The sequence below is a fragment of the Heterocephalus glaber genome, unplaced genomic scaffold, assembly GCF_053883595.1.
Source record: "Heterocephalus glaber isolate CG9 unplaced genomic scaffold, H.glaber_assembly_v1.0 deba00001452, whole genome shotgun sequence".
Classification (NCBI taxonomy): domain Eukaryota; kingdom Metazoa; phylum Chordata; class Mammalia; order Rodentia; family Bathyergidae; genus Heterocephalus; species Heterocephalus glaber.
The window spans coordinates 13504201-13518787 of record NW_028258302.1 but is presented as its reverse complement, the minus strand read 5'-3'; the positions used below and the strand labels follow the sequence as shown (position 1 = coordinate 13518787).

At 39.0% G+C, this 14587-nt stretch overlaps 1 protein-coding gene across 1 annotated transcript in view; it reads right to left on the bottom strand.

The window, feature by feature from the left end:
* The window catches only part of Srsf4 (serine and arginine rich splicing factor 4), a 29261-nt gene that overhangs the window by 10703 nt on the left and 3971 nt on the right, over nt 1-14587 (bottom strand). Inside the window, exon 2 of the mRNA XM_004850782.4 lies at nt 221-363. Coding sequence (XP_004850839.1) covers nt 221-363 — 143 coding nt within the window. The remainder of the gene's footprint in view (nt 1-220; nt 364-14587) is intronic.

Below are 14587 nucleotides of genomic sequence, written 5' to 3'. Positions count from 1 at the left end.
TTAAACATTTATAAAGTATTAAAACAAGAAATTTGTCATTAATTAAATTAAATACTATCAAAGACATTTATTTGCAATTCTACATTTAAAAAGATACAAAATTTATAAAATAAACAGCGTAAACATCAATACATTTAAATGTAATATTAATTACTTTTTAAAATTAACATTTAATAACAAAGGCATGTCATTGATACAAATATGCCCTTCAAATGCTTACTGCGTCCGGAACCGTAACTGCCGTCTCGTCGTGGGCCTCGGGCATGCTCAACAATTACTCGCTCACCACAAAGGTCTTTGCCATTCAGTTCATAAACAGCATCATCTGCATCACGCAGATCATCAAACTCCACAAAACCATACCTAGAAGAAAGCAAACAAAATCCCAGTTGGCATCAGTTTGACATCCAGCTTCACTAGCATTCAAGAGAAAGCAATGAGGTTCATGCTTAGCAAAGGTCAAGTGGGTTTTTTGCAAACTAAGGGTCAGTTTTCTCCTCTCCTTAACTGAAACCATTTTGCTTTTTGTGCCAACAGGCACTGCAAGAGGTAGGGAGACTTTTCAAGGTAGACCCCTATCTTTCTAGAGGGGAGCTGCCTAGACATATAGACAATATACAGACAGCACTTCATTTCCCCATGTAGATGGAGGCAACAGCAAAGATCTCCAAGGGATGCTTGGGTTAAGGCATCAAAATATATAACTTCACAAGTTGAATGTCTGCTCTTAAAACATCACATGAAAACATCTTTTTTTTTGAAGTTTTATGAGTTATCTTAGAAACAATTAGATCTACAGTCAGGCACTGTTGTATTAATTGTTAAATCATATTTGGAGTAACACAGCAGGTAAAAATCACGGTATTTTAAACCTCCACTGTGAAGAAAAACCAAATCTTTATAAAGTTCCTGTTCCTGTACCTGAACAAATTAGTCACAAATGAATTAACTGCTCTAGAAATCATCAGTGAAAAACATCTTTACATGAAACTGCTAGGAATTTCCCAGCAAAGGGATATGGTGGTTTAACACAAAGTGGACAGAAAACAAACCCCTCAAATCCTATTAATGCCCAGCGAAGAATACAATTTGTAAAGCACATAATTTGCAAGATACTTACAAGCAAGATTAAACAAACACCCCGTAAACTATGTTATCAATAAGCATTTATTTAGTTTGGTCTAACACAGCTATGAAAAGTCTAGCTTTGTGCCCACTGTTGATATTTAAAAACCAAAATCTAGCTGATCCTATCTAATCACAAAGGAAAGTTACAAGCAATTTCTTTAGATGCTAACAATGCTGTGTATGTGGCAAACACTGACTAGTGCTTCTCTGCATTTCAACACTGACACTAGAAACAGGCATCCAGCCTGCTAACAAAAAATAATTCCAGTCTGTAATGTACTTAATAACACCTTAAGTGAGAGAACCTAGAGTTGTTGAAATTCTCTTTTACTAGGAGTTCTTTTCATACAAGTCTCTCAAGGTGACAACTTGCTATGTTACAGAGTGTAGACCAGTTTTGGAGGGTTACGTTCAAATGTCTGAGTGGCATTTAAACTGTTAGAGGTACTAAATCTCAACTCCATTAAAACACAAACAAACACACCCAGTTATCTAACAGGAGGTGCTTTGCAGAAACACAATTTAAAAGCCACCAGTCCAATTTATGGGCTATGAAGACTTTAAAATGTGGTTTCACCCTTCCATAGGCTAGCACTGCTGAGTAGCTTAATAGGAATGATTTTTAACATGCTGTTATATTTGACCAGGCAGTAAAGCCTCTCCAAATCACTGACTTACTATGTTCAAAAGTGCTTTACAGTCACTAAAAATTTATAATAGGTAATATTCTGTAGCTGCTTTTTCCTTTCCTAGGTAGAATGGGTCATCAGGAAAACTATACTATTATTTTCATAGATAAAAGTTTTAATAAAGCAAATAAAAAACAAATCTACTTTACTTTGGTTTCCCTAAAGATATTTTATGATCAAATGGATCTAAGCCATCAGCTAATAGGGAGGGACAAGTGAGAACACAGTACACGGGCATGGTAAAATGTGCTTCCTTCCCTTAGGAGTTAGCTGCTGGTTTGGTACCACTCAATGACCAGATCTCATCTAGTGTGAAGTCAGAACACTGACTCCTGAGGATTAAACACATGCATTACAGGAAAATCCAAACTGTTTTCTTTCCAAATTAAGGTTTTATTCCCTCAGGGGTCAGAGAATTTTAGACCCTAAGCTCTGCAGGGTAACTGAAGTGGAATGCCAGCTGTTTTGGATGCCAAATGATGCTTCTGTCAGACCCATGTGGGAAGTGTTCTTCCAGGCTCTGAAATCATCGTGCTCTAAGGCTTACATGCAGAACTCACTCTGACCTTTCAGGAAAGTAAGCACCATCTGTTCAGTGGAGGCAAAATTATTTAAAATGAAAAATTAATAAATACACTCAATTTTCTATAAGCTGAGGCTGAAGGTATACCTCTTTCCTGAGCTGGAGGGACAATCTGTGAGGTTATAGGAAAATGACCCTTACAGTCCTTCTCTAGTATCTCTCTCTTTTTTTTTTGCTACCAGCAATCAAACTCGGGATCTTGCGCTTTCGAGGCAGGCGGTGGAACCACTGAGCTAAATCCCCGGTCCTCTAATAAATATCTTAAAGGTTCCAACAAGTGGGTCACTTAGTGGCCATAATGCAGGGGTAGGGAGAGATTCAAGACACTTAATAAAATAGCTGACTTAAGATCCAACTTATTTCACAAAAAGAATTTTAACTATTCCTCTATAAAAAGCCACAAAATCTGTTTGGAGCATTTTAATGTCAAAGTCCAGTCCAAGGTTCAAATCAGGCATCTGACTGTCACTTCTCTCTGCCACTGGCATGCTGGATGGGTCTGAAGATTAAAACAAAAATCTTTCCTATTCAGCAAATCATACCTGACAGGAACTCCTGTTCTGAGAGTAAAATACTGTAGTGTTGTGTGGCTGCTTCTACCAAATTACTGTTTATTTGGATCTGCTTTCCCTGAATAAGTACAGTGAATGATTTCCCCAAATAAGGCAGGAAGACTATAGATAACAATAAAATGTTATCTGGCTTTAAGTAACCTCTTATATTAGACATTTTATTTAATATTCACAGCACTTAGGAGCTAGGTACTATTATTCCTATTTCAGAGATAAAGAAACTGAAGCCCAAAGTTAAATAACTTCACTTTAAAAACTAGTAGAGCTGGCATTCAAAGCCTGTGGTCTGACACCTCAGTCCAAACCAGTAAGAATGCAGCAGCAAGCAATGGTCTGGGCTTTAGTCCTGGTTCTGATAGAAGCTAACACTGAACAGCATATTTTAATCGTTTCATTTCTTTGGGTCTTAGTTTATTTGTGAAGTGAGAGAACTATACTACCTATTTCTAAAGTTTATCCAAACACCCAAAGCATGAGAGATAAATGTTAAATTTTTACTCCTTTTGCTTTAAGTATGGATAATTTAAACTGTACAATTTGTCAGGTCCAAGATAGTTGTTCTAGAGGTTCATAAAAGCAACAGACAGGGATAAATTTAATTTTTATTATCTAAAATACTTTTAAAACTCTGGGTCTCAATATTAGCTTTATTTAAATATTTTAATTTAACTTTCTGTAAGTTAAATTTTAGTGCCTTCAAAAACTCCTTTTGTAAACTAATATCAGAGAATCTTAAAATTAACCTTTGGGCCGGGGATTTAGCTCAGTGGTTTCACCGCCTGCTGCGCAAGCGCAAGGACCCGAGTTCGATCCCCAGTACCAAAAAAAAAAAAAAAATTAACCTAAACATTCTTCTTGTGCTTTGCAGCAAGTAATATGAAATTAACGTCTTCTCTAAGTACTCTCTTTATGAATCTTTTATCAAAGTAGGGAGGTGTGGATGCATACAAACTATTGTACGCATGCCTGTGTCTCTATTACACATGTAACAGTTCTCTAATAAACCTCACAAAACATAACCCAACAGATAAAATGCCTCTAACCCTAACAGCAGACACACTTCCTTTTCTGGTCTATTACAAACAAAGAACGTCTTTCAATAATTCTAGTGTGAGAATGAAGAAGATCCAGGAATCAAGGAGAATGAATCTAAACACAACCTTAGAGACTTTATATAGCAGAGACTAATAAAGGCACAAACAGCCCTCCAACACGCTTTACCTTACTCTCAGATGCCATGCCTTTTAATCTTCCTTCTCATACTATGTGCAAACAGACAATGAGGCCTTACTATTAAATGCATAAAACTTTTCAATTAAAAGGAAAAACTCCAGTGTAGTGGCTCATGCCTGTAATCCCAGCACTTGGGAGGCTGAGGCAGGAGGACTGTCACGGGTTCCAGGCCAGCCTGGGCTACAGAGTGAGTTCAAGTCCAGCCTAAACTACATAGCAAGATCCTGTCTCAAAAACAAAATACCAAAACAAACAAACAAAAAATCAGAAAATAATCCTTCAACATTTCTGTTACTGCCTTCTCACAAACTTTTCCTCTGGTCATGTTCTACTCTGACAAATTGGGTCAAAGGACTGAAGGGTAGAAAGAGGCACTTGCTGTCACTTTATGTCTAAAAATGAACACCACTACTCTCACGAGGTCTAGACAGGTACTGGGACGCCACAAAGCAAGCAAGCTGAGTACATGGGCTGTTCTAAACTATAATCCATTCTTATCTGTGTAATGCTCTAGCCTTCTTGCCACAGCTAACATACTGCTCAAGTATCAGTCAGAAGTCTGCAAACGTCTAACTAGAATGACAGGTTTTCAAACTAAGGTAGTCCCAGACTTCAATTTTAGAAATGTTACCAGACTCCTCATCCAAAATCATTACCCAAGCTTGTGTTGTTGCCAAATAGGCTTTCCCTGATCCTAATGCCTGATACTGATGAGACCAAACACTGCTCTAGGCCCGCCTTTTTCTCTGTGTGTTCTATTGAAGAGCATGCAGTTTATCAAACCCTTAGGCCATCTGTGTCTTCCAAATATCTTCAATGAACAAAGAAAGTAGAGAATAGGTCCACCTGAGAAATGATGAGCAGGGCTTGTTCAGAAGACGGGCCATCCAATGACTGCCTTAGCAGGGTGTGACTAAGGGGGTGCTGGACATGGGAACCTGCTGGGGAGTGGTGATGAGTAGGGAAAGCAAGCCTCCATGCGCGTGACCATGGTCACCCACCAACACTGCTTACCGAGGGGCATGCCTTGGATATTCTCTCTATAAGAAAAATGTGCCCCTTTCCACGGTGGATCTCTGCTCACCTTTGTCCTAAAACTGTGCCATATGCTTTTCTTTGTATGTGGACATGACAGTCCTCAGCCAACCATCAGCAGGATGTGAGTTTTGTTTTCCCAATGTGGTGAGCCATTCCCACATTCACTCATTTTCCTGGTAAGAACCGAACCTCTCCATGGCTGGTCAGGATTAGGGATGTTGCTGTAGCCAAGGAAAAATTTTCATCTGTTGAAGTTAACCCACGGGGTGGCTTGAACCCTCAATCTAGAGCCAGTAGCACTGTATTTTAAGGGCAAAGCCCTTAAATCTACCCTGAAAGAAATGGCATTCAGTGAACAGGAATCAAATAGCTTTCTTTCAAAGCACTCAATGTTGATCCTATGCTTCAGCCAACTTCGTCTTATTGAGGTGAAAAAGGACACATTGATAAGACAGTAATAAAAACAGTAATTCTTGCTGTCTGCATAAAGTCTTGGAAATCTGTAGAACAAAATAGTTCTGCAACCAACACTAGAGCTCAGGAGAGGCCAACTCAAAAGAAAAGCTTGTGCATGAGACAGTGTTACTGCCTGGATTACAAAGGTCTGCAACATTCCAGGGAACCAGCAGTTGGGCCCTCACAGCAGAATTAACCAGTGCCACATTTACATCTCGGGATCAATGATTATGGTTGCAATAGGATTTGCCTGGTAACAGAGGGTGTTTATAACCACAACTGGAAGCTGCTACCATATGAGTAGTTTCCTAAGGTCCTTTGCTATCCTGAGACAGGAAGGAGGCTGTTCTGGGTTTTCTGGCCTCCCTTTCTTTAAACTCAGGAGAGGGAGCGCCTTCAAGGCCACCCGGAGAAGGTGGATGACTTACCCGTGCTCACTGAGTGGCAGAGCTGGGGTGCGACTTCAGGGCTCACCATTACCCAGTCTGGGGCTCTTTTCACGTCGGCAAACTGGCAGTTCCTGCACACCAAGAGCTCTCTGATTAGAGCTGGTGTGGATTCCTGGTCTGCAAACGGTTGGCCACAGCTCAGTCTGCACTTGATCTTTCCTCACCTTCAAAGAAGAAAACCTACCTCATGATTTCTCTCTTCCAGATCCCCTGATATCTAATTCATTCCCAACAACCTTGTAATCACTTTTGACTGCTCGCCTCTGATTACCCACTGGGCTTACTGCCAAGTTCTATAGTTGTTTCATTTTGCTGGGCCCTCAGGATTGTCTCTACCTGTTCAATCAATATACGTATCTCAGGCTATGGTTATTTTTACTCAGTCAACCTATCTCTACATTGCAGCAGGGAAATCCAGCTGTGAAATCTTTTTTTTTTTGGTACCGGGATCTAACTCAGGTCCTTGTGCTTGCAAGGCAGGCGGCAGAACCACTAAGCTAAATCCCCGGCCTCAAATCTTTCTTCTGTATAAAGTCTAAAATGATGCCTAAATACCTTCATGTCATTCTCTAAACTCTGAACTTGACTTCACAAGATGAATCATCTCAATATTCTTCCTTATGCTTGAGAATTACCTCTTTTATGAAGCTTTAGAAACTTGTCTTAGCACTTTCTTTAGTGTTTTTATTCAGAAAAAAATTTTTTTTTCTGGTATTGGGGATCAAACTCAGGACCTTGTGCTTGCCAGGCAGGCGAGGCGCCACTGAGCTACATCCCTGGCCTATTCAATTTTTAATATATACAGCAGAGTGTTTATGGTTTTTCCAAACCTTGTTCTTTTTTCTTTTGTGTTTATTTTCTCATTTGATTATGAGCTCTTTAATAATTATAAAGGCCAGTGCCTGTTGGGTATTTAACATAGTGCCTGGCACATAGTAAATTAACCATATTTTATTTATTCCTCATAACAAATTTGAAGAATGTACTATTATTCTCATTTTACAATGAGAAAACTGAAGCTTGGAGAAGTTAAGCAACTTGCTCAATGTCAAGGAGCTTACAAGTGGTAGAGCTGTATTTTAATTCAGGTGTATGATTTTAAAATCCCAAGGGTAAACCACAAAATCCCCAGTTCCTTTTAAAAGTGCAGGGCTTCTCCTTCTTTCTCATACTTATGAGTATAATCTTTTTCATTTAAGAAACGCTGCTGCTTGAATGATAATCTAACTCAGGTAAGTCAGGTGATAGTGGAGTTTTTAAATTTTGTTTTGAGATAGGGTCTCACTATGTTGCCTAGGCTGGTCTCAAACTCATGAGCCCAAGTGATCCTCTTTTGCCTGCCAAAGAGCTGGCCTATGAACATGCCCAACTTCTGCAGTAGTTTTTTTGATACAGCAGGGTGAAGTCTCCAGAGAAAAAAGAAATTAATCTTGGGGCAGGGTGAAGCACCTCTAAGCTGGGGGTATGTGACAACCAGGTTACTTTCACTCGTCTTTTGGTTCCCATTAGCCAGTGTCAGCCATCTGGTCCTTCCGAAAACATGTGTGGGTTCAGAACAAAACAGACTAGAAGAATAGAGGAAAAATAAGATTATTCTGTGCAATCCCCATTCTGGAGGTCCCACATCAACCCCTGGAGTCTGTCTTTGGTTCTAAGGCTCAGCAAAAATTAGACCAGCAGAGAGACAATAGTTATACCTAGCTGTGATGGATGTGAATAGACATTGACAATATTATGTACTCAAGGATGCATTTAATTAGTTTTCAAGGAATGGTGACTGAGACCAAAATGTTTATAAGCATGAATGATGGGAGAAAAACAGGTCAGAAATCTAAGAATACTATACTTCCAACTATGAAGGTTACTATCAACAGCAACCAAGTGATTTTTTTTAGTTGATTCCAAACTACTATTAACACAACCACTCTAGCCCACTAGAAGCCTTTTCTTCAAATTTCTTTATAATAACTATTCTTATTTTTAAATGCCTTTCTAGATCATGTGCTTTACACACATTAATTTTTCACAACTCAAGTTTACTCTTTTCTCACAGATGAAGAAACTAAGACTTGAAGCAGTTTGGTAACTTGCCAAGGTTACTCAAACATCCTCGGATTCTTTAAACCCAGATACTAACCTAAAACCTACATTCCACCGTCATGTTCTGCTGCCCCTATACGTAAACAGAAAGAAGTGCTCCACAAGATCAGTTTGAGAACATGAGCTCTGGGAGAAGAGAAAAAATCAGTTTCATCAAGTTAAGCGCTGCAGTGTAGAAGACAAATATCCACACGCCTAACTGCAGCTTATAAAAAATATGAAGTGGCAAACAAATGTCATTTCTGTATCCGAAGTATGCAAATACTAGTAAGTCATGTACATTTATTCTCTACTAAGCTATCAATGGTATCAAACTTATAAATTAATTACTGTCGGGCGTGGTGGTGCAAACCTGAATTCCAGCACTTGGAAGGCTGAGGCATGAGGATCACAAGTCCAAAGCCAGCATGGGCTACACAGTAAGCTCAAGGACAGCCTGAACTACATAGCGAGACCCTGTCTCAAAAAAAATTTTTTTTAAACAATAAATTAACTATCAAAATTTTAACACCAGTCCAGGAAAACAGAGAAAAATAACATCATTAAGAACCTTAAAAAAAAACAAAACCTATATCCCAATTACCTAGAAAATTAAACTCACAGCCCTCCTTTCTCAAAAACAAATAATTTGTTGAAAAAAGTCCTAGTGATAAAGAAATAACCAAACTCAAGCCTATACTGTTAAGCTCACACAGAAAATCCCAGTTCACCTCTAACAGGATATTGACACACTGGGGTGAGAAAAATACAATTATCCTTAAAAAACCCTAGACCTTAAAAATTCCTTCAGAATAGGAGGTAGAGGAAAATCTATATCAAATTTTAATTCAGTATTACTTTGTAACTGTTCTAAGGGCCTACTTGCTTCATCCAAAACCATTTCAGAAATAAACTAAATGGGCTCAGTGATAAACTACCTGCCTGGTATACGTGATGCTATGGTTCAAGGCCCCAGCTCTACAAGGAAGAAAAGAAAAAAAAAGCCGGGGATTTAGCTCAGTGGTTCTGCCTCACAAGTACAAGGTCCCGAGTTTGATCTCCGGTACCAGAAAAAAAAAAAGAAAGAAAGAAAAAAAAAGATTAAGTTTGCCAAGCTGCTTCACTTTTACTAGGTTAACAAATTTCGGTCCAATGAAATGGGACCAGACCTTAGTGGAAAAGTACTTGTCTGGCATGTGCAGGGCCCTGGGTTCAATCTCCAGCACGGAAAAAAAGGACCTACCAAGAAAGCAACATGCTTGCAAATAGTTTGTCAATCAAACTATCATGACCATAACCCAGCTGTCCTAAGTAAATTTATTATTTTTGATCTTTTAAAGTCAATGTGGCTGCTTAAAGGGGGGGCGGGCAAACACAATCAATTACACCTGTGTCTGTTTCAACATTCTGACATTTTTCAACATCTAGGGTAAATGAAATTAAATGGTCTCACAAAAAAGGGGATCAACTATTCCCTGACACCACACTAAAGTTCATGAAGACTCGCAAATTTAAAACAAGATTAAAGAACTCAAGAAATAAAAGTCTAATATCTGCCAGATGTGGTAGTGCACACCTGTAATCCCAGCACTCAGGAAGCTGAGGCAGGAGGATTGCCACAAGTTCAAGGCCAGCCTGGGCTACACAGTGAGCTCAAGACCAGCCTGAACTACAAAGTGAGACCCTGTCTCAAAAATAAATAAATAAATAAATAAATAAATAAAAAATAATAAAAAAGTTACATCACCAACTTAGAACACAACTTTCAGAATATAAAATAGAATCATACCGTTACTCCTACTTACCATAATAAAGGCTTATATTCAACAGACAGCGCTACCCAATTCTATACCAAAGCTACAAAGCCAGTTCACACTTACCTCTAAAACACTCTAAAACACAAGGAGTAGGTTATCAGGTGTTAAAGCCTCATAAAGGTTATGCCTCAGGGACCACCTTGGCTGTTCACAGGCTCCCTCTTTCCTGACCCTGTGCTGCAGTCTGTAGTTTGGGTCTAAGATACACATCCCCATGGTATTTCTTAGTGATGCCCTTTCCTTGAAATTGGCTGTTTTACTGTTTTAGTGAATTTTTGAAATTCTTTTAACATTAATGGATCAATATCTTTATTTTACCCCCAGGACATCTGTTCTTAAGTCCTGACTTCTGACCTGGGCTCTTGCTTGCCTTTCATTTCTGATGGCTGACTTCAAAACTCCCTCCTTCATGCTGCCCCCTTTCCAGATATCTCTGTTCATGAAGGCCCCCTTCTGGGATACGGGCCTAAGACATGATTAGGGGGTGGGGGAGGGATAAAAACAATGATAGAATCCCATTTAATACAGGGCTCAATTTCTCATTATTAATTATTCAAGAAAAAGTTCCTGATTAAAACACAAGACCATTTTCACCTGTTAAAGTAGCAAAGTTTTTTTTCTTCTTTTTTTAAAGATAGGGTCTCATTATCTCATTGTTGCTTACACTGGTCTCCAAATCTTGGGCTCAAGTGATCCTCCTGAGTGGCCAGGACTACAGGAGTGCACCAATCCCAGCTCAGAGCAGCAAAGATGTTAAACAACGCTGAGGCTCAATGCCTAGGAGGCTGGCATGTGCACATGCTTAGATGCTGCTCATACAAGCATAACTCAAGTAGCTTTTCTGGAAGGTTATCTATCTGATTATATACATAAGACAGCACTGAATATGTTCACTTCTGCTGTGAGACATGAAAGCATCTTAAAGCATAATAAAAACACAACCCATTTTTATACACGATACCCATCATAGGAGTATTTACAACAGTAAGAAAATGCAACTTAGGAGGAATGATTAAATAAATGATGTTAGCCAACATTTTAATGTAATAGAAAAATTACATGAGCCGGGGATTTAGCTCAGTGGTACTGCTGCCTGCCTCGCAAGCACAAGGTCCTGAGTTTGATCCTCAGTACAAAAACTGGGACCAAAATAGGGACAAAAATTGCACACAAGACCTCACTTATGTTGGCAGAATTCTTAATGACATTGCTTTTCTACTTTATGCTTTTTTTTTTGGTACCGGGGATAGAACTCGCGGCCTTGTGCTTGTGAGGCAGGTGCTGAAGCCACTGAGCTAGATTCTCGACCCTCTACTTTATGCTTTTTATACTGTCTAAATCATCTACAATGAACTTCCATTTATTCTCTAATTAAAAAGCTTTTTTTTTAAAGTTCCTCAGCCAGGCGTGGTAGCACACCCCTATAATTCCAGCACTAGGGAGGCTGAGGCAGGAGGATTGCTGGCAGTTCAAGGCCAGCCTGAATTACAAAGCCAAAAAACCCAAACCAAACCAAAAAACACCACCTGCTATGCATCTTAAAGGCTGTGAAATGACTTCCTCATTTGTAATTTCAATTAAAAAAAAAAATCACAGTATTTAAAAAAGATTGTAGTCAATAATAGTTGAGAATTTAGAAAAATAATAAGAGATTTTTTTTTTTTGGTACTGGGGATCGAACTCAGGTCCCTCCGCTTGTAAGGCAGGTGGCGGAACTGCTGAGCTAAATGCCTGGCCCCAATAATAAGAGTTTTCATTTTTTAAAAATTTTTAAATTTTTTAATAATAAGAGTTTTTAAACATGGCAGGTGGCTGGGGATTTAGCTCAGCAGTTGTGCCACCTGCCTCGCAAGCACAAGGTCCCGAGTTTGATCCCCGGTACAAAAAACAAAAACAAAAACATGGCAGGTAAAAATATAAATATATACTGTATGTCTAAAGGGTAATAAGAAACCAGTGACTAGCAAAAGACACATTGCAAAAGTCCACATCTATGCTGGGCATGGTGGTGCCTGCTATAATTCCAGATACTCAGGAGGCTGAGGCAAGTTAGAGGCCAACCTGGGTAATTTAGTGAGACCTTATCTCAGTAAAATAATAAAAAGGTTGGGTGTGTAGCTTGTGTTACAGGGCTTGTCTAGCATCCATGAAGCCTGGGTTTGATGCTCCCCACTGCAAACAAATAAATAAATAAATAACCAATCAACCAACCAACGAACTGGGCAGGGTGGCAGATTCCTATAACCCCAGGACCTAGAGGGTGATGGAGGAGAACCATGAGTTCAAAGTCAGTTTGGTCTATATAGTGAGACCCTGTCTCAAAATAACAAAATCACATGGCATGACCCATGCTGTTTTTTTTTTTTTAAAGCAAAGAGGAGGCATAAGAAAAGTGTGTATGCATGATGTGTATGTGAAAGTCAAATTATGTACACAAAATGTAGATAGTGTCATCTTGAATGACTTTTTGTCCTTTATATTAAAAAAGTTATGCTGCTGGGATTGTGTTTACCACTGTTCCCAGTGTAAACATGTAAATTTTTTACGAAAAATAAATGTGTGCTATTTTGAAATGTTAAAATATAAACTAAGAATGTGAGTTTTTCAGGGACTGGAGATTTAGCTCAGTGGCACCATGCCTGCTTCCAAAGCTCAAGGTCCTGAGTTCAATCTCTGGTACCAAAACAAAAACAAAAACAAGTTTTTCAAACATGCCTTTAAACAGAATGTTTTAAACTCTTTCTAGGTAATCATAAAATAAATAACCAAATGCTTTGTTTTTAACATAGACTCAGACACTTGGTACATGTGGACACAAATGGGACAGGATTTGGGGGTAGTAAAATGGCCTATGAATGGAAGGGTAATGGGTCTCTAAAGGGGAAGGGCTTGCTTTATAGCATTTTCAAAAAACTGAGAAAACATTTATGTGCCACTTGGTGGCTTAACTAACAAGAAACCCATTTTTTGGTGGTACTTGGAATTGAACCCAGGAACTTCCAACTAAGCTATATCCCCAGCCCTTTTAATTTTGAGACAAAGTATTGCTAAATTGTTAAACTTCATCAGTTTCATCAGGTGGGGGTGAATTTGTGATCCCCTTGCCTCAGACTTCCAGAATGCTAGGTTTATAAGCACATACCACCACACTCTGCTTTCCCAGTCCCCCTTTTAAAGGAGAAGATAAGAAAAGAATCAGCTCGGAGCAAGGAGTCAAAAGAGCAAATCTTTTTGTAGGTGCTGGGGTTGGTTAAGATTCCTCTCAGGATTTAAGGCCCAACAATGCCTGAATGGTGACAGGGACATACAGAACAATCAACTGACTTACTGAAAGAGCCTTAAACCACATATTCAAAAAAATCAAGGTGGATTCTATTCAAAGAAACTTTAAACAAAGATGAAAACAAATATATCCGGGCAATATTTTAATACTTTGCTATCAAAAACTCAAACACAGCAGTCATGGCGGCACATGCCTGTAATTCCAGCACATGGGAGGCTGAGGCAGGAGGACTGCTTCGAGTTCTAGGCCAGCCTGAATTACAGAGCAAGACTGTCTCAAAACAAACAAACAAACAAACAAAAAACTCATTAAACAGACCAGAACATCAACTGAAAACTCTGGCTATCTGGCTACCCATGATTTCTGTATAATATGAAACATAGATTCTAAAATTACAGCCAAGTTTCCTTTGAGAGTTTTTTTTGGGGGGGTACCAGGGATCGAACTTGGGTCCTTGCACTTGCAAGGCAGGTGGCAGAACCACTGAGCTAAATCCCCGGCCCCTCCTTTGAGAGTTCTAATTCACAACTTTAGTCAACTAAAAAAACCAAAAACCTTGCTGGGGGTGATGGTGCATGCCTATAATCCCAGCACTTGGGAGGCTGAGGCAGGAAGATCAACTACAGGTTTGAGGCCTGCCTGAACTACATTTTGTACATAGCAAGACCCTGTCTCAAAAACAAAACAAAACAAAACAAAACAAAACAAAACAAAACAAAACAAAACAAAAACCAAAAACTTCAACAGTCTGGGAGTTTACTCTTCCCAGTTACTGGGCAGGTAAAAAAATCTTAGTAAATATTTTATTAACCAAAATATGAAAAAATTAAGATATAAAGATCTATGACTGAAAAAAAAATCTATGACTAAAACCACAACATATATGGCAAGAGTAACTACTATGCTAAAAGTCCATATTTTACAAAAAATTATTAAAAAATCCACATATAATCAAAGACAGAAAAGCTATATTAGTAATGCTGCTTCCTTGACACACTCCTAGGAACCCTGCTGGCCCCTGCTTCCCCATCCTTCTCCACTGCATTTCTTGCTTAAGTATCCCAGGTGGAGCCAGGTGCAGTGGCACATGTCTGTAATCCTAGCACTCAGGAGGCTGAGGCAGAAATGCTAGCCATTCTGGCCAACTTCAGCTATATAGTGAGCTCAAGGCCAGCCTGAACTACATAGTGAGACCCTGTCTCAAAAAACCAGAAGTGTAGCAGTGGGAATACAGTATGGGATCTAGAATGGTTAATATAG